Source organism: Labrus mixtus, chromosome 12 (assembly GCF_963584025.1).
Source record: "Labrus mixtus chromosome 12, fLabMix1.1, whole genome shotgun sequence".
In the NCBI taxonomy this organism is placed as follows: domain Eukaryota; kingdom Metazoa; phylum Chordata; class Actinopteri; order Labriformes; family Labridae; genus Labrus; species Labrus mixtus.
This window is the reverse complement of record NC_083623.1, coordinates 17181535-17198671: the sequence shown is the minus strand read 5'-3', so window position 1 is coordinate 17198671 and position 17137 is coordinate 17181535. Positions and strand designations below refer to the sequence as shown.

At 40.7% G+C, this 17137-nt stretch overlaps 3 protein-coding genes across 4 annotated transcripts; 2 read left to right on the top strand and 1 right to left on the bottom strand.

The window, feature by feature from the left end:
- The first annotated feature begins 153 nt into the window (after positions 1–153).
- wdr21 (WD repeat domain 21) lies at positions 154–5925 on the top strand. Its single transcript, XM_061052386.1, has 13 exons — positions 154–577; positions 696–827; positions 963–1120; positions 1325–1407; positions 1837–1939; positions 2057–2197; positions 2440–2489; positions 2603–2682; positions 2908–3000; positions 3333–3430; positions 3559–3735; positions 4601–4715; positions 5080–5925. Exons 1-13 carry the CDS (start codon positions 490–492, stop codon positions 5310–5312), a joined length of 1551 nt encoding a protein of 516 aa, XP_060908369.1. The 5' UTR covers positions 154–489; the 3' UTR covers positions 5313–5925.
- On the bottom strand, positions 5864–14065 carry zfyve1 (zinc finger, FYVE domain containing 1). 2 transcript variants are annotated; one of them, XM_061052385.1, is made up of 13 exons: positions 13857–14065; positions 12880–13368; positions 12548–12791; positions 12197–12457; positions 11870–12084; positions 11441–11547; positions 11029–11137; positions 10849–10946; positions 9979–10096; positions 9476–9646; positions 9185–9365; positions 8903–9016; positions 5864–7386 (listed from the first exon to the last, which is right to left on the bottom strand). In XM_061052385.1, exons 2-13 carry the CDS (start codon positions 13360–13362, stop codon positions 7154–7156), a joined length of 2334 nt encoding a protein of 777 aa, XP_060908368.1. In that variant the 5' UTR covers positions 13363–13368; positions 13857–14065; the 3' UTR covers positions 5864–7153. The 2 variants fall into 2 exon arrangements, with proteins under 2 accessions (XP_060908368.1, XP_060908365.1); XM_061052382.1 differs by lacking the exon at positions 13857–14065 and having other exon boundaries at positions 12880–13460.
- A 525-nt stretch (positions 14066–14590) lies between these two features.
- On the top strand, positions 14591–16975 carry pigh (phosphatidylinositol glycan anchor biosynthesis, class H). Its single transcript, XM_061052381.1, has 4 exons — positions 14591–15071; positions 15859–16068; positions 16167–16250; positions 16411–16975. Exons 1-4 carry the CDS (start codon positions 14895–14897, stop codon positions 16480–16482), a joined length of 543 nt encoding a protein of 180 aa, XP_060908364.1. The 5' UTR covers positions 14591–14894; the 3' UTR covers positions 16483–16975.
- Positions 16976–17137: the final 162 nt, after the last annotated feature.

The following is a 17137-nucleotide window of genomic DNA, read 5'->3' as shown; positions in this document are numbered from 1 at the left end:
TTTCTGTAGTCCATCCATCACAATAATTAAATCAATTGCTACATTATTTATTTTCATGTGCGGCTGGTACACTCACAAAGAAAAACAACCAATGAATGACGGACACGTCATCAAGCATTGTTAGCTTTTAGCCAATAAGTGACAGTTAGAGGCGGGACAAAATGGCAGGAACTCATTGTACAGTAGCTAGCATGGATAGCTTATGAGGTGTCAAAGCTCCTAAATTTGGTAAGAAGACAACGTTTTTATTCAACGAAAGGGTTGCTTTGATCGGTCATTTTAAGCTTTTTTAATATTTAATTCATTTTTGAAGTCAACCATCAATATAAAGGTGCCAAGCAGACGTATAGCGAGCGTAAGCTAAATAATGCTAATGACAACAAGTCACTCAGTAAGCTCATATGCTGCTTCTACCAGCCTTACAGTCTCCTAATCACAGAAGTGATTGAACTACAAAGAGTTGTGAGGAGTTTAAACTCTGCAGCAGAGATGAAGAAGTGGAACAGGCGACGAGCTGCTGGTCAACGAGGCTGGTTCAGAAGTAACAGACAGAGATCAACACAGGACCAACCTCGGTGGGTTAAATAAAAGCTTGCTGTAAAACATCTGGAATGTTTTACTGATCAGTTCTGCGACGACACACTGTGTAACATTCAAATTCTGGTAAACATGATGCGATTTTTCTGTTCCCATGTCTGGACATTATGATGCAAGCTCTCACAGAGCATCCCAAAGATATGAAGACCAGATTCCCTCATCCTCAACCCCATCATCATCTTCCTCATCTTCCTCATCTTCCTCTTCTAATACCAGCAGCGTTGCACCAGGTTAGTAAAAGACACTTGACTCTTTATTGCTAGTGATAAGTAAACAGTGTTTGAAGAGATTTCCCCTCATGAATCAAGTCCTCCGATGATGTACCGTGTGTTCATGCCTAATTGTGTTGCCTGTTCTGCTGCCAGAGCTGCCGGGTTTCTACTTTGACCCAGAGAAAAATCGTTACTTTCGCTTGCTGCCTGGACACAACAACTGTAACCCGCTGACAAGAGAGCAGCTGCAGGAGAAAGAACGAGAGAAGCAGAGAAACAAAATGCTTGCGGAAGATGAGAAGCCCAGAAAAGTGAGTCTCTGGTGTTGTGCAAGTAAAAGTCAGGCCCAGGCAAGATATGCAGCCTTGTTTACTACTGCAATGGCCTTCAGATGCTAAGGGGAGAGTGCGTGAGACTTGAGTCCTGTCCCTGTTGCTACAATGCAAACCTGTTCACTGTGCCTAGAAAGGTTAAATTGCCTCTTTAATGGAGGAACTTGTTTTACTTTTTCACAGAAAGCACCGAGAACAGGACTTAACACTTCACTGCTGCTACAGAAAAGACACCTCGGCATGTTACCTGAGAACTCCTACCACAGGTACTGAACTGTTCTACAGCTGTGTGTACACACATTCATGGACGTAGAGCTGACTTCCCTGTATACTTTTGTAATATTACAACAACCACAGCTGTGGTGCATAATAGAAAGCAACCCTAGCAAAAGAATGTCTAACTCTACTGATAATATGTTCTGTATGTGGAGCGAGGTTTTCTTTGGAGCATTGTTAGCCACTAATAACGATGCTGATCGGTTTTGACAGCGGTTTAAAAGAAGGAGAAAAAGGAGGAGAAAAAGAATAGAACAGAAGTCATATTGTAGCCAAAACATTGCTGCCTTATTGAATTATTTTAATTTAACTCACAAGAAGAACAACACAGATTTATAGTAACCTTACTGAAAATGTTTTCATAGGTATAAAAGACGATGGTTCTTCTCTTTGTTACCATGGTTACTGTTTGTCCTTAGGCTAGTCCATGAGGTGAAGGTGAGTGCGATGAGACGCCACAAACTGGAGATCCAGAGCACAGACAACAGCAACCCAAACACTGACAACTTCAGGCTGATAGTGGTGAGAATACACATGCAATACATCACTGTTATTACTATTGCAGTTCTAATAGATGCACTAAAGTAACACATTCTTCTATAAATGCGTTGAATTTGTAACCCTCCTGGTTTATCTCAGGGCGACTCGGCATGTGAGCGAGTGTTCACAGTAAACGATGTGTCGCATGGAGGCTGCAAGTACGGCATCATGAACTTCAGCAGCAGCAGAGGATCTCTGTCTGTGGAAATGTGTGACAACCTCTACTTCACCAACCGAAAGGTGTGTGCTCCACAGGGACTGCAGTGGTGGAATTGAATATTTAAGATATTTTTTATGCACAATGTGCCCATGTTCAAACATACAAACCTGCATTTAAAGGAATCCTTGTGAGTTTGGTTTATTTTTCGTCAATTGTGATAAATGTGTCAGTAGCCCATTGAATCCCCTTCAACACTTGGTTTTCGTTTGTAAAAATCTGCATGGTGATAATGAGTTTCACAGCTCTACTAAATGTGTTTCAGGTGAATTCCATCTGCTGGGCTTCAGTCAACTATCCCGACTCCCACGTCCTGTATCCTTCTTTGGCTTTATCCTTCTTAGTAAACGCACATGTCTTGAAACTAAAAAAGTGCAACCTGAACTCTGCCTTTTCTCCTTCTTTTCCTTCACTGAGTTGACTCTCAGACTGTGTCTGGTTGGAGCAGCAGACACTCCCGGCTGCGTCAGTTTACTTCCTGCTTCCCTCTTCAGCAACTCCAACCCAGGTTGTATTAAGTAGGATCTCCTCTCTTTTCACACTCTTATTTTATTCTTCACAAAGGTAGATTGTGTTTACTTAAAGCATAAAGCTCTGTTATTGAATAATCGTTAACAGTTAAAATACTGAATGTTATGTACTCGTATGTCTGCAGGCAAACAGTTAAAAAGACACATTTTATGATGGCATTTTTGTGAACATCTTCATGTTAACATCTGTCCTCTCTCTTCAGACCAGCCCGGGATGCTGTGTAGCTTTAAGATATCCTCAGCCTGGTCATGTGCCTGGTGTCTCAATCCCCAGTTTGACAAGACCTTCAGCACTGGTGGGTCTCAGCCTACAACATTTTGTGTTTTAGATGAATGCTCATATATGATTATCATAATCACACAGTCACCCTCTTTGGATTCTGTACAGTTCAGAGTTTGTTTGGCTTGGCTAAATCTCATCCAGTTGTCGGAAGAAAAATCTACAGCTACTTATGTTGGAATCAGCTCATAGACATGTCTGTTGTTTTTTTGTATACTGGCGCAGAAAGACAAAACAATTTGATTATTTTTGATTTATGTTGTGATATGATGACACATCATTCAAATACTGATTACTCCTTACAGATGTATTACTCCAGAATGATTAATTGTCTCGGTGCGTGTGCAGGTTTGTCTCGCAGGGTGATACTGAAAGATGCAGAGACGGGTCGAACACAGACGTACAGCACAGGCAGCGACGTGTTAGCTCAGCAGTTTGCCGTCAGAGTGAGTCATCTATTACATTCAACCATTAATTGAGTTCACTTGCGACAAGATGTTGCGTACATTTTCTCCTATTTTTTTTCAAGACAGAAAAGAGAGACTAAGAAAGTAGTGTACCATTTCCCCTCTAGGTTCCTGTGCTGTTCAATGGCTGCAGATCAGGAGAGATCTTCAGCATTGATCTGCGGCAGCGTGTCCGCAGGGATCAGAGCTCAAAGGCCAGCCGTTTCCATCAAGAATCAGCCATCACATCTGTACGCGTCCTGCAGGATGAGAACTACCTGCTGGCTGCTGACATGCTGGGCCAGGTGAGGTTAAAGGCCTGAGCATTAGACCAGCGGGTTATTCTTTGCCTCTTCTTACAAACACTTGTTTACACATTTCTGGTGTGTTGACGAGTTTTGATTTCGAGTAGGCTTCTGTGTGTTATACATCATGAGTATGCAATGAGCAATAACATTCAATAATGTGACAAAAATATGAAGAGCAATGATGGATGACATCAATTATAGTTTGAATTTTAGCTTTAACTCACAGTTTTCTGTCTCTCAGATGTTCTTCCAGTTTTTCAAAATAACCTCCAATCCAACCAAAAATCCAAAATAAGTTTTAATCCCCTCTTAATTAAGCCTGCGCCCTCTTAATCAGCATCCACACACTTTACCCCAAGAGTGAAATGCATGTGTGCTGAGTGAGAACGCTTGTTTTCATAAAAATCATTTTTTTTATGTATTGCGATAAATTCAGACTATTGTTTTGTTTTGTTCAAATCTCAGAAACAATGAAATTGTGGTTAATTACACAGCGCTTGTTCTGAGATGGCCTACAGATGGTGCATTTAGGAGCAACAACCGGTTTGTTACTGCTCAGCAAGAAGGCTGTTCACAACATGGAACAGCTTTTGTGTTAGTATATAACACAGCAAACTAAGCTGTTTATTTAGAACTGAAATCTACTCGCAATGGCCAATAACAACAATACAAATTAACATGAATATATCTTGTTTAAAAAGTGTTAACAAAGCTGTGTTATGTTCACTCTATCAACTATTAAATAAATGGAAATGATTTGTAACTAGCTTTAACTGGGGTTCTGAAGAAGATCTTTATAAAATAATATCCAGCATGGATACTTGTACTTTAACTTTGTTCTGTTTTCTTTCTTTATGTGCAGATTAAGCTGTGGGATGTCAGAGTGACAAAGCCAGTGCAGGAGTACAAAGGACACTACAATGAGCATGCCTACCTTCCCATCCATGTCAATGAGCCCGAAGGGCTTTTGTTGGCAGGTAGGAAAGGACAAAACTTGCTTTTTATTATAAACAACTGTCTCTGTCAAAGTGATACCAAGTTATTTTTAGCCTTTTATTTTTGATAGGACAGGGGAGAGAGTGGGGAATGACATGTAGGAAAGAGATGCAGGTCGGACTCAAACCTGGGCTGCCCCCTTGTATGACTATAGCCTTCATATATGGGGTTTGACCACTAGGCCATCTGCACCCCAATAACTAGTTGATGATCCAGTGTCACAAGCTTTGAGATGAATCCGTCACACTGGAGCACATTAAAAGAAACACCCTGGTATTTTAGTGATTTTGAGAACTGATACTGTTTTTTAAAAACAATTTCTGACTCCTCTGTTTTTGTCCTCAGTTGGTCAAGATTGCTACACACGATTATGGAGCCTTAAAGACGGACACCTTCTGAGGACTATTCCTTCTCCACACCCGGTCGCCAACGACCTGATCCCGAGCGTCGTCTTCTCTTCTAAGCTGGGCGGCTGCAGGGGGCTCCCCGGTCTGCTCATGGCCGTCAAACACGATCTGTACTACTTCCCGTACAACACTGACTATCAGGAAGAAGGAGAGGAGCAGGAGAGCTTTTAGGAAAAGACTAAAAAAAACCACTTAAAAAAAAAAATGTTTCTCCTGCCAAATTTATGACTACAATTATTTGCTTACTCTTTTAGGTATTTTACTGTGTTAGTGGAGTGGATTTAAAGTCTCAGGGCAATGTAACTTTTGACTGACTATTGGTGCCAACAAATAATAGAAATGCTACAAACATACCTAGGTGCAGAGAATGACTAATGTTTCTGTGTAAGTGCTTTGTGTAACCTTTACAAAAAGTGCTCTTAATTTTCTCATGTTATAAAGGATGTCTGTGAGGGGATTTGAAAAAAAGAATTCTGCAACTCAAATAAGTTCATATTTTCTTGTAGGATTGTTTGTAAAGGACGGAGTCTGCATACCAGAAGCTGCTCCAAATTAACTTTAATGAAATAGATGTGGATATATATTAACTTAAATGTGATTTGGAGGAGCTTCTGGTGTGTGGACTTTGCATTTGTTGTCCAGCACCCAGAACTCAACGATTCAGATGTGCGTGCTGTTTTATATCTTAATGTTTCTAAAAAGAAAATCAGCAAACACGTGAGTGATTTTCTGCAGTTTAATACATACTGTATGAGCATACAAGAACATAAAGGTATTGATTGTTCCTTGTAATTATTATTGAACATCTTACTCTGATATGGTGATGAGCTCCTTTACTGATATTTCAGCTTATTTGTTGTGACAAAAACCAAACACGATCAGTTACTGAAAGAATCCCAGGTTACCCATCACTACAGCTGGATATCATAATACCTCGGTAACATCACGTTATATTTATCAGACAATTGTCAAGTACAGTCTTGTTGCAGTAAAGGCAACATCAAACATAGCTTACATTGCTACACAGCCTGAGTCGACAGAGTCATGGAATAGTCTTCTGATAAGCTCCTGTTTTGAGGGGCCAGCCTCAAAGACACATTGAAGTCTTTTCTTAAACCACATTAGCTACCGTGAGCCAGCCACTCTATCAAAGCAGAGTCTTTTAATGTTTCATTACACTGCAGTCAGATTTCTCTTGATAGTAGTTTGGACATTTTAAAAACAAAACGAGGCCATTTAAAAATATCCGTAATAAAGTAAATGTTTTCTTCCCTTATATTTATATTCTATGTAAAATTTAAACAGTCAATCCAGGCAGCATTGTTAAGAGTGTCCTGTTATCTTCCCATTCAAGTATACAAACACCCAGAAAGGATTATACAAGAAGTAAATACTAAGTAATTGAGTTGGAATGCATCTTGGTGCTACAGTCCATTATTGGCATCTGATTGTTTTAAATCTTCCTGAAGTCAAAGACAAGCAAAGGGAAACTAGCGAACACGTATTCTAACAAGCATCAGAACTAATTAAGGTGTTTCAAGTTTTCCATCGTCTTCTGTCAAAGCCAGCCCTGAATGCTAACCACAGCTCTGAGAGTAAAAGTGCAAACCTGGAGTCAGTTTAAGATGCTCAGTCAGTACTTCTGATAATTCATGATTTACACAAGCCACACGGGACTGAAAATAGGTGCTATTAGTATGAGTAAGTTACACTAGGAGGGATTGTCAAAGGGGTCAGGGCTTCATGTGAATGGCTACACATTTCAAAGGATCATATAGGTACATAGAAATTAGCCTGACTTTTATAAAACATTGTAACGGTATTTTATCAACATAGCGCCTTGATATTCAAGTCTCGGTCTGACTGGTATGGTTCACAGTGTAAAATATAGGCAAAATAAAGTGAAATAGCAACAAAGGACTGCCACAGGCGGTCCAGTGGCGAGAAAAAAAAAAGCGTCCATTCCAGTTTTAGAGGCCGGTGTCCTTGATTGTTTCCCCCTCTTCCTCCTGCTAGAGTTCCCCAGGTTTCTGGTTGCAGCCATTGCAGACCCTCACCGGGTGGTCCCAGCCCCGGGAGGGAACGGCACGGCGCTCCTGAGAGCAATCGTCACACACGCCCTGCCCACAGGCACGGCAGTGATGGATTGAGAGGCGAGGGGAGAACTCCCTCTGGCACTCGCTGCAGGAGTGGATGTCCTGGTCTGGGACCCAGTAGGCTGGGCGAGCCGCGTCCTTCATCAGGCCTGAATGAAGAAGAGATGGGACATGATTACTAAAGTGATAATTTCTCTAATGATTTGGTCTGACTTTTAAAAAATACTAACAAAGTAATTAAAATGGTTGGTGTAATAGTCCCTGGATGAAGCAGGACATCATATTAAGAGAATTTACATTAGAAAAATAAATTCCATAAATTGTGTATTTTTATTAAAAACCTAGATTTTTCTGGTTCAATTTTTTTTTTTTTTTTATAAAAAAGTACTTGAGATTGTCCAGAACTACAGGTCTATATTCAAGTTGCTTTTTATTTCTAAGGTCTTGTAAATTGTGGCTGCAAACAAGCTCTAACCTGTTTAGAATGAGCATCACATTTTAATCAATTTCAATCTGCATTCAAAAGAAACTGCTCCTCTTAGAGTCACTAATGACCTGTTGATGCTTGAGAATACTGCATTCTGGTCTTATTGGACCTTAACGCAGAAAAGTGTGTATTCAGAGGCTCACAGAGTGACTTGTAATTTGTCTGACAGAACATTTTGAGTTTCTGTTTGTAAATACGTCTGAACAGCAGAAACCCTGTCTTGTGGTGTTTCTCAGAGGTCTGTCCTGGACCCTATGTTGTTTGCTTTGTATCTGCTTCCTCTGGGACATGTTATAAGAGCTTTTAAAGATGTCTCCTATCACTTGTATGAAGATGACATTCAGCTGCACATTTGCTAGATTGTATTAACTGTATAAAATCTTGGATTGCAGATAATTTTCTCCAGATGAACACATATGAGAGAGAAGTTCTTGCATGAAGATGGTTTGGTTCACTCCTCTGTTTACCATCTAAAAAGTATAGCTAAACTCAGGCCTGTTGGGTCCAGATCTGAGCTAGAGATGCCTTTGTTTCATCTTGGCTTGATTGCTGTAGCTCTTTTCACCTGTCTTAGCAACAAATCCTTGAACCACCCACAAGTGGTGCAAAATACTACTGCTAAGCTGCTGACAAAATCATAAAATGTCTCATCATGTTACACCAATTCTTATGTCTTTGCACTGGCTTTCTATTAATCTCAGAACCCGGTTTAACACTATCGTGATTGTGTATAGAGCGTTACATGCACCTGCTCATGTTATAGAGGTGCAGCAGCCATATAACACCAGTAGAACTCTGAGGCCTTGATCAGGCTCTGCTGCTTGTTCTCCATACAAGCCTTAAAACTAAAGGAGACTGTGCCTTTGAGGTCGTAGCTTCTTAACTTTGGAACCATCCTCTGTCTTGAAATTATGAACATTTTTTCAGGTTAATTTCAGGAAAATTCAGGGTAGTTGCAACCCTAGCCACATTAAACAACTTAAGCCTCATGTTTCACTTAATAGTCTACAGAGTCATCCTGAGTCTAATGTTTACTCACCAAATAATGTCACCCCCATTTTTTACACTATAAGACCAATTTCCATGTTAAACATCAGCTGGGTAGAATGCTCATTTCAGTCAGAAGTCAACATTAATTGTAATGTCTTGATAATGGTAAAACCATAACTCATGCTCACCAAGAGGTATGTCAATAGCACCCACTACAGCTCCTAAAGTATTCTGAACGGCCTCCCCGACCTTCCTGGCTATCAGGGTTCCTCCTTCTTCTTCCAAGGCAGCATCCAGCAGCTCTGCAGCGGGAAAACATGCATACGACATCAGGCAACTTGCACAATATCAACAATCACAACTAGACAACTAGAAACATGATACAAATCAGACAAAAAGAACGATTTGTTGATTTGTAGAAAATAGCCTGTAGTGGATGGGTTGCAAAAGGAGAGTGTTATTTCTATTACCAGTTGGGATTCCTCGGTTGTGGAAACAGGCATCGCAGACTCGGACAGGCGCGAGACCCCACCCCCTCTCAGGGACGGGTCGGGTTTTTGAGGAGCATGTATCACAGAACCCCTCTCCACAGGCTCGGCAGTGGTGCTTGGTGTCATTAGGCTGGAACTCCTCCGCACATTTGTGGCATTTCTGCGACACAAAAACAACAAAACACTGCTGGTTATATTCATTGCAGTACCAGATTTTAATGAAAAGTTCTCACTTCCCAATAATGAAGCACAATATTGTTACGTACGTACCATAATAAGAGAGTTGGGTTTCCAGTACGTGGGCGCAATCTGGTCGGTAAGCCAGGAGGTGACTGCTTTGGCAGGTTTGACACTGAGTTCAGACACTGACTGAGAAATGTATTTGACTCCATCCAGCAACCTCTGAGCAGCATTGTTGTTGTCTTTTAGAAAACCATCAGACTAAAGACAAAGCAGAGAGAGAAGTTAACATTTTAGCTCACACTCTTGTACGCCAATATCATACTATGCCTACATGTTGTTAGAGCAATTTTCTGTCGCATTGTTTTTGTACAGTATTTATATTAATTTCATACAAGTATCTTTGCTTCATTAGTAATAGGCAACAACATAGCCATACCAGCTAACATATAGAATGTGCTTAAGTTAACATGTCACTATGATACAAAATGAAAATAACCATTGTATTTATTTTCCGAGACATGCACATTATTATTAAGAAAAATCCAATAGTCTAGGCAGAATCTCATCTAGACTTTCTACTGTGTTCTTACCCCAGGCCAGATGTGCTGGATCTCTGTTCGGACCACAGTTTCCACTGGGTCCTGGTTTCCATACCAGTACTGTCTGCTTCTGTAGATCACTGCGCAGTTGGGGCACTCGATTACGTATCTGTACACAAACAGAGGGGTACACATAAGCATTGCGTCTTGGTCTTTGAACACCTCACATCACCAGAAAAATCACATTTACTGATATTTATTACCAACAATAATATAATTGTTGCAGCTCTTTAAAGGAACTTTTTGTTTGGGTTGATTTTACTGCCTCCTGTAGACAACGCCGTACCGCTTATCTCTTATCTGATTTTATCCTGTACATGTGAAAGCAATCTTGATCTCAATTGGTTAATAATCTCGTTAAATAAAATAAAAAAATTGGCAGGTACTATTTTTGACAAGAAAATCTCACCCTGCTTTCCTTTAAGAGTAAAACGTATCATTCATCGAGAATCTTTTAAGGGACATTTTGAAAGAAAAAGGCTATTTTTGCAGCATGCAGCTCATCACTTCCTCTCACACCTGCCCCCCAGAAGCTGTTTCAGATATTAAAAATAACTTGATAAAAATAGTCAACCTTCCTTCTGGCGGTCCCTTTTGCTTGTATAGATAAAACTATTATTTTCACTCTTTCATAAGCAGCTAAAAACTCCTCACTGGAGCTTTAAAGCAATTTCTGTAGGTACAACTGACTTCAAAAATGAATGAAAGAAGTGCTCATATTACAAGAGGCTGGGTCATAACTCTTTGATATTTATTTTTTTCCATATTAAATGTTGATTCATGTGGTTGTTGTTATTTAATTATGCTATTTTCCCACCAGGAAAGGCATTCCAAATCTTCATTTCTGGCAGCTAGACTCACCCAGACCAGGCGTAAATGGCTAGGCCAAACCACGGTGAGTCAGATGAGGCTGTCGTCTTTGGAACAACTATAACCTCCTTTCCTCCTTCGTAGCAGGCCTGAAATGTTCAACGATGATACTCAGAACATTGCCGGTCAGGCATTTGTCAACACGTGTGGCATTTCTGTGATTTTCCTCACCTTGCAGGTGTAGATACGGTTGTCATACTGAGCGGAGTAGCGGCAGCGATGCTTGGCTTCATGCTCGAGTCCTTCCTTCAGGTGATTCATGCTTCTCTTGCAACCAGAACTGAAATACCACAATGTGTTTGCAACTGTTTAAGACATTTAATATTTTAAGACAATTAAAGAATATCAATCATTGTTCATGTAAAAATACTCTTGGATTACTATGCCTGGGTTACTCATTTAATTGGCACAAACAGAGAGAGTAACAGAGCACATCTACAGTAAGCAGTCGTGTGAGTGTCTGTGAGATACTTCTCAGCTCTGACATCTGAGACTTTAATCACGTTACACATTTGTAATGCTTTTTGTAGTCCTACTAATTCTACAGTAACGACCTGCAGCAAGGAAAGAAAAAGACACATACCCGCAGCTGAGGCAGAGACTAGAACAGGTAAAGTACTCGTCAGGAAAGAAGGAGTTACTGGCCATGTGCTCATCAGGAATCTCCCCACTGAAGCTCTCACTCAGGGCCTAAAAGAAAGGGTGTGGTGATTGGACATTTTTTGTGTATATACACATACATACACCATAACAAAGGGTGTGCAAAGATGTTAGAAACCTTCACTATCAGTAGTTCTGGCTAATTTTGGTCACCAAATGACTTATCAACACTAACACTGAATTCTGATTACAGCTATTAAGATAGATACTCTTTAATGTCATTGTATAAAAGAACACAACAAAAGTTTGTAAGCAGCAATCCTGTACAGCAGCGTTAAAAAGACAATTCTGTTCACACCTATAAATATATATTTGTAGTTATGACGGGTAACACGGTAATAAGCATTATTACCTGCAGAGCCTTGTAAATGACGCTCGCAGAACGTGGAGAGCGGGTGGTGTTGTTATCAAGCTGTTGCTCCAGGGTGCGCAGCAAACCGCTGAAGTCAGTGGGCGGGTTGTAGGTCCGAGTTCCACGGTACTGGATGGAGCTGAATGCTTCTGGGAAAAGTCCCAGCTTTCTGAAACGCTCCTGGAGAAGACGCTCTGCTGATTCAGTCGGTTTGTCTGCGGATAAGAGACACACAGAGTAGAGAAGAAAAAAATACCATATTAGACCTCTTACTCATTCAACTCTGGATAAGTACACTTTAAAGAAGAAGAGATGACTTCTATGTACCTGATCCTAGCAGCTTGGTGTGGACCGTCTCATGGAAAATGATAACTGCAGGGCCCAGAGTGGACAATGGGACATCCAGACCACAGCGGGTGGTGGTCGCCTTCAGCTCCTTGGTGAAATGTTTCAGGTATGCATCCGATGCATCGCCAAGAAACTTAAAGAGATCATCATGGAGACGGTCTGCATGGGTTCGGTAGATTACCACGTCAGATATGGCTAAGACTTTGAGAAGCAGCCGTGTTCGCTGACCCTGATTGGCCCCTGATGGGAGGGAAAAAGTCGCAGTGAATGCCTGTTTCAAACTACCCATTTAGGCCATGTTAGAAAGAAAATCCACTGTTAGTGCCATACCAGCTCCAAGCAGTCCCTCTGTGTCGATGACTACCACTCGATGCACAGGGTCCATAGCTGCCCACACACCCACTGTGCAGGACTCTTGCGTGGGCGAGGTCTTGAACACCTCTCTTCCAAGGAAAAATGTGTAGTTCAGAGTGTGGGACTTGCCCTCCCCAGTGTTTCCAAAGATGGAAACCACTTTGAGAAGCTCGTCTGGCCTGCAGTCCAGTCTGCTCACAAAGTCGTCCTCATGTTTCACCTGAAAGTCCAAACAATAACAGCCTCATCATCATGTTGACAGCACATAAATGAGGTGAAAAAAAAAAAAAGTGCTCTGAAAGATTTACCTGCATCTCCTCCCTGTCGTCCACCAACAGGAAGCTGCACACTCTCTCCAGCTCGGCCTTCAGCATCTCTATCTGTGACTCTCCGGCACTCACGCTGTTGTCCTGGGGAGCCTTAGCAGGAGGGTAAGGTGTCAGAGGGTGCTTCCTCTTGTTGACTCCACTATGGGTGCGTTTCTGACAGTCCAAACACAGGTTGATCTTGCAGCCCTGGCAGCGCACCACCGCCCTGAGGCGTCCACCGTTGACGGAGCTGTCACCTTTGCACGAGTCGCAGAAAGGAACGTGACCCGGTGCAATCCGAACCCGGTCGTGGTTCCTCATCCGCTCCTGACGGTGGAGCTCCAGTTCACAGCGGACACACTGCAAGCTGCCGCATTCATCGCATTCGAACGCAGCCTCGTCTGAACCCCCGCAGGCGTAGCTCTCCTGACAGCCCAGGACTGTGTTCATTCCTTTGTCTACAGCAGGGCCTTGCCCACTCATCTCAAACTTAACAGGACGACAGGTTACTAAAACTGATTAGGACTAAGACTGACAAATATCACGCCGACTACACAAACTCTTTGACCACAAAGGATGTGTTAAAAATTCACAAATAAGGTCACTCCACTCCAATTAAGTCAGAAAGTTCGAAGAAATGTAATAAGTTCAATTAATGACTATTTCTTTTTGGCGATAAAGTGTCTGCTGTATCTGTATGTACAGCAACTCCAGGCAGCTAATTTTAAACACACTTGTCCAGAATTGTAATAACTATGTTTTGGCACAACAACTCGCAGGCCAACACATTATCTGCCCTGCATCTCTTGGCTTGATTTATTTATTTATGTTGCAACTTTAGCTCACAAGTTTATTCACAAACAGCCCTGTATGCTCGTCATAATTCACACACAAAAAAGATTAAACTCGGTAATAAATACGCTATCTGTCATTAACAACAAAAGAGAGTCACTTGTGAAGACATAAACAAGACTGACCTAGCAGTGGCTACCAGTCCGGACGACGACTGACTCGTGGACTGAAACGCCTCATCACGGTCTGAACGTGGACACGTACACAGTCTGCACACCGGTCTATAATGTTAGTGACAGACTCAGCTAGTTCAGCTATTTGGTGTCAGACCCCTGTTGATGTTGTTGCTTTTACATCAGCTGATCGGCTTGTTTTTATCAAGAGTTCAAAAGTCATACAAAACACAGTGCATGTCGGGAAATGTAGGATTTGTGCGCTGCGTGAAACAACCTTTTTCTTTACAGTCTGTAGAAAGAAGGCGGGTTGTGGGCTGTTAAATATCTATACATAATGTCTAAAGGGTTTCAATACATGTACTAACTATTACTCTTTAATTTGTTTCTAAAGGTAGTTTGTTACGCGCTACAATGCAACTTTACCCTTAGCACCATCTACCCACAATGCTTTGTACCTTCCAGCTGCTTTAAGGTGCACTTTTATTGAAACCGGCGTACACCGATAATAACATGATACTGTAAACAACATACACGTAAGTCGATTTGATATATGTTGCTGTGTAATATGTGTATATAAAGTTTTATGTGTTTGAACAAAACAACGGGACGTGTTTAAATAATTCCACGCCTTTAACATTTATTTATTATCTCGTCTAAACTCCGCATGAATCCCTGCGACGTGGACAGCGCGGTGAATGTAACGAGTGCTCCCAGCGTTAGCGCAGATTCTGGCATCAGTTCACTTGTGTCCACTTGTTCAAGCGATATTTCACTATTTTCGCTGCTAGGCACCTTTTCCAGATTTATGTTGGACTGATTGAACACACAAATCGTAGTTTGTATGCATGAGAAATTTCTATTTTCGCGCCTATCAATGCAACAACTTGTGTCTTTCTATGCGGCTGACCTTGCCTGTTGCAGATCACCAAAACTAGCTGAGTGCTAACCTACGAGTTCAGCGTTAGCTAGCTAAGCTAATTGTTTGTGTGTGCGAGTTTACTCAATGTTCACTGTTCCTCGACTCGTCCTGTTTTTCTTGAGTTCGTGATGGAAGATGAAGCCTTTACTGACATCAATGGGAAAGCCATCTCCCTGGACTGTCAGAGTCACTCTGGTCTCTGCAGAGAGTTCACTATCAGCTCTCCTAAAGTGTCGATCGGTAAGGTGATGGTGTACACCTGCTCTGTTTGGCTGTCAGCCTACGCCGTCTTCTTCTTCACGGAGGTATGACTAATGACATGCAGATTCCCATGTGATGAATATTGAAGAAAAGCAAACCGCAACAGATATATTACTTATAGTTTTAAAGCATATTTTCTCATACTACAGAATTTGGTAAAATTAGGTTATACACAACCTACAAATCTATAATTTAACTTGTATTGTCTCAGTAGACCTTTTGCCCAGCTCCAGTAGCAATAGTAGCTCCATGCAATCTACATCTGACAAAGATCTCTACTTTCTAATTTAATGTGATCTCATTTTACTCTGGAGGTAAATGTTGTTGTTTTTTTACTAAGGTACAAACATTTTACAACTATTAGGCTACAGATAAGTTACTATGCAGATTGACTATTTACACAAAATACTACTTTACATGTGCCATGGTTATACCAAGTGCAACATGTGATGTGTGAGTGAATCTTTCTGTGATTATAAATAAGTAATAAGATATGACTCTGACATTAACTACTCTGCACAGAGATCTTTTACTGTTCCTTCTGGTAGATTTCGATGCCAGTCCTTTAATACTTTCACTTCAGTAGTTTGAAGTGTTTTTATTTCTACTGTACTTACACAAGTTAAATCTTATTCCAATAGAGGTTAAACCAGCCTAGGATACTTCCAATGAACAGCATATTTGACTCTCCCTGTGATGTGTATGTTTAAATATTAATAATGTATATCATCAGACATGTACATTTTTTACTTTGAGGTTGGATGTAATGATTCATATTAGCATGTACTACATGGTCAGATCTGCTTGTGACTGTCTTCCTCTTCCTTGCAGAACACTGCCGTGCTGTCCTGTGCTATATTTGTCACCCTGGTTGGCATGATGCTTCACATCCACTTTGTGAAGGTGGACCATGAGTCCTTGCTTGTCATCGGCTCTTTAGGCATTCAGGTGTCCTCCAGCTACGCCTCAGGCCGAGAGACCACAACATTCATTGAAATGGGCAAGATCAAGGACATTGTCATCAACGAGGCTATTTACATGGTGATTAAAGAAATTCAATTATATATTTCATAGTTTGTATGGAACTTCAGTGTTGCTTTAGGAAGATGAGTGAATTAATGTCTTATCCTGAATTTCAGCATCAAATCATCTATTACCTGTGTGTGCTGTTGAAGGACCCGTCAGAAGCTGATGCAGTGTCAAGTGTTGTGCCTTTGTTTCAGGTGAGGTCAAATGCAAGGTGTGCACATTTCATCTTGAGCAACTGCTTTTCAAAAGAAAGTTCCTTTTTTTTAAGTTGCTTTTCCTCTTCATCGTTCACCTCTGGCTTTTTTGTACACACACTAACATGTTTCTAATGAACGCCCTGTCTTCATTTTTCAGAGTTCAAAGCCCAGGCTGAACTGCTTGGTGAAGGTTTACAAAAGCTGTCAGGAGATTCTTTCAAAGTGCTGATGGCACAAAGTGCTGCTTATCCATTAGTGATGTTTCTGGTTAGGCAGCATGCTTTTAATATTTCTTTACGTAAGCACTGTTCTTTTTAATGGTTAACCACAGACTTTAGATAGATTTTCTTTATATTGGTAAATTTTGATTAATTTTTAGTGTTTTGTTTTCATAATTTCTCCTTTTTTCACTTTTATGAACATCCGGTCTGCTGACCAATATTATTCATTCATGTTTTTAAGTTCTACTTTGTTATGCAGCTACTGAGAAAAAAAATTAGAGTACTTTAAATTAAAAACCTTAAAGAGCCAAACCTTTGTCTGACATTGAACTAAAAGATAGAAATGTCCTTTGATAACTTACTTATTTATTTATTTATTTATTGGTTTAGATTAAAATGTACTTATTATTTCACTTTCTGCTGGATTTGATACAGATATTTGATTTCCTAACTGTATTTTTCATAAAAACAAACAACTCTAATAAAACATTACAAAATCAACATTGCTCCTTATTTATTTGTTATCTCAAGTGGTTGTGCATGTTCTGGCTGAATCCTTTTGAAGAGCTTTACTGGGTATACCCAATAGGGGGCAGCATTACTCCTACTGAAGCTTATTGGAAAATAGATGAATGAATCAGTTCAGACAAAATCACTGCAGAT

What these genes read in the sequence shown, in the direction of transcription:
- zfyve1 (XM_061052385.1), bottom strand. Translation starts at nt 13,362, where the DNA reads ATGAGTGGGCAAGGCCCTGCTGTAGACAAAGGAATGAACACAGTCCTG. An exon ending in TCATTTACAAGGCTCTGCAG is followed by an intron (nt 11,548 to 11,869) that starts GTAATAATGCTT and finishes CCTTTCTTTTAG; the next exon opens with GCCCTGAGTGAGAGCTTCAG. An exon ending in TCCAGCACATCTGGCCTGGG is followed by an intron (nt 9,647 to 9,978) that starts GTAAGAACACAG and finishes CTTTGTCTTTAG; the next exon opens with TCTGATGGTTTTCTAAAAGA.
- pigh (XM_061052381.1), top strand. Translation starts at nt 14,895, where the DNA reads ATGGAAGATGAAGCCTTTACTGACATCAATGGGAAAGCCATCTCCCTG. An exon ending in TCAACGAGGCTATTTACATG is followed by an intron (nt 16,069 to 16,166) that starts GTGATTAAAGAA and finishes CCTGAATTTCAG; the next exon opens with CATCAAATCATCTATTACCT. An exon ending in GTGTTGTGCCTTTGTTTCAG is followed by an intron (nt 16,251 to 16,410) that starts GTGAGGTCAAAT and finishes TTCATTTTTCAG; the next exon opens with AGTTCAAAGCCCAGGCTGAA.
- wdr21 (XM_061052386.1), top strand. Translation starts at nt 490, where the DNA reads ATGAAGAAGTGGAACAGGCGACGAGCTGCTGGTCAACGAGGCTGGTTC. An exon ending in CTGCTGACATGCTGGGCCAG is followed by an intron (nt 3,736 to 4,600) that starts GTGAGGTTAAAG and finishes CTTTATGTGCAG; the next exon opens with ATTAAGCTGTGGGATGTCAG. An exon ending in CGAAGGGCTTTTGTTGGCAG is followed by an intron (nt 4,716 to 5,079) that starts GTAGGAAAGGAC and finishes TTTTGTCCTCAG; the next exon opens with TTGGTCAAGATTGCTACACA.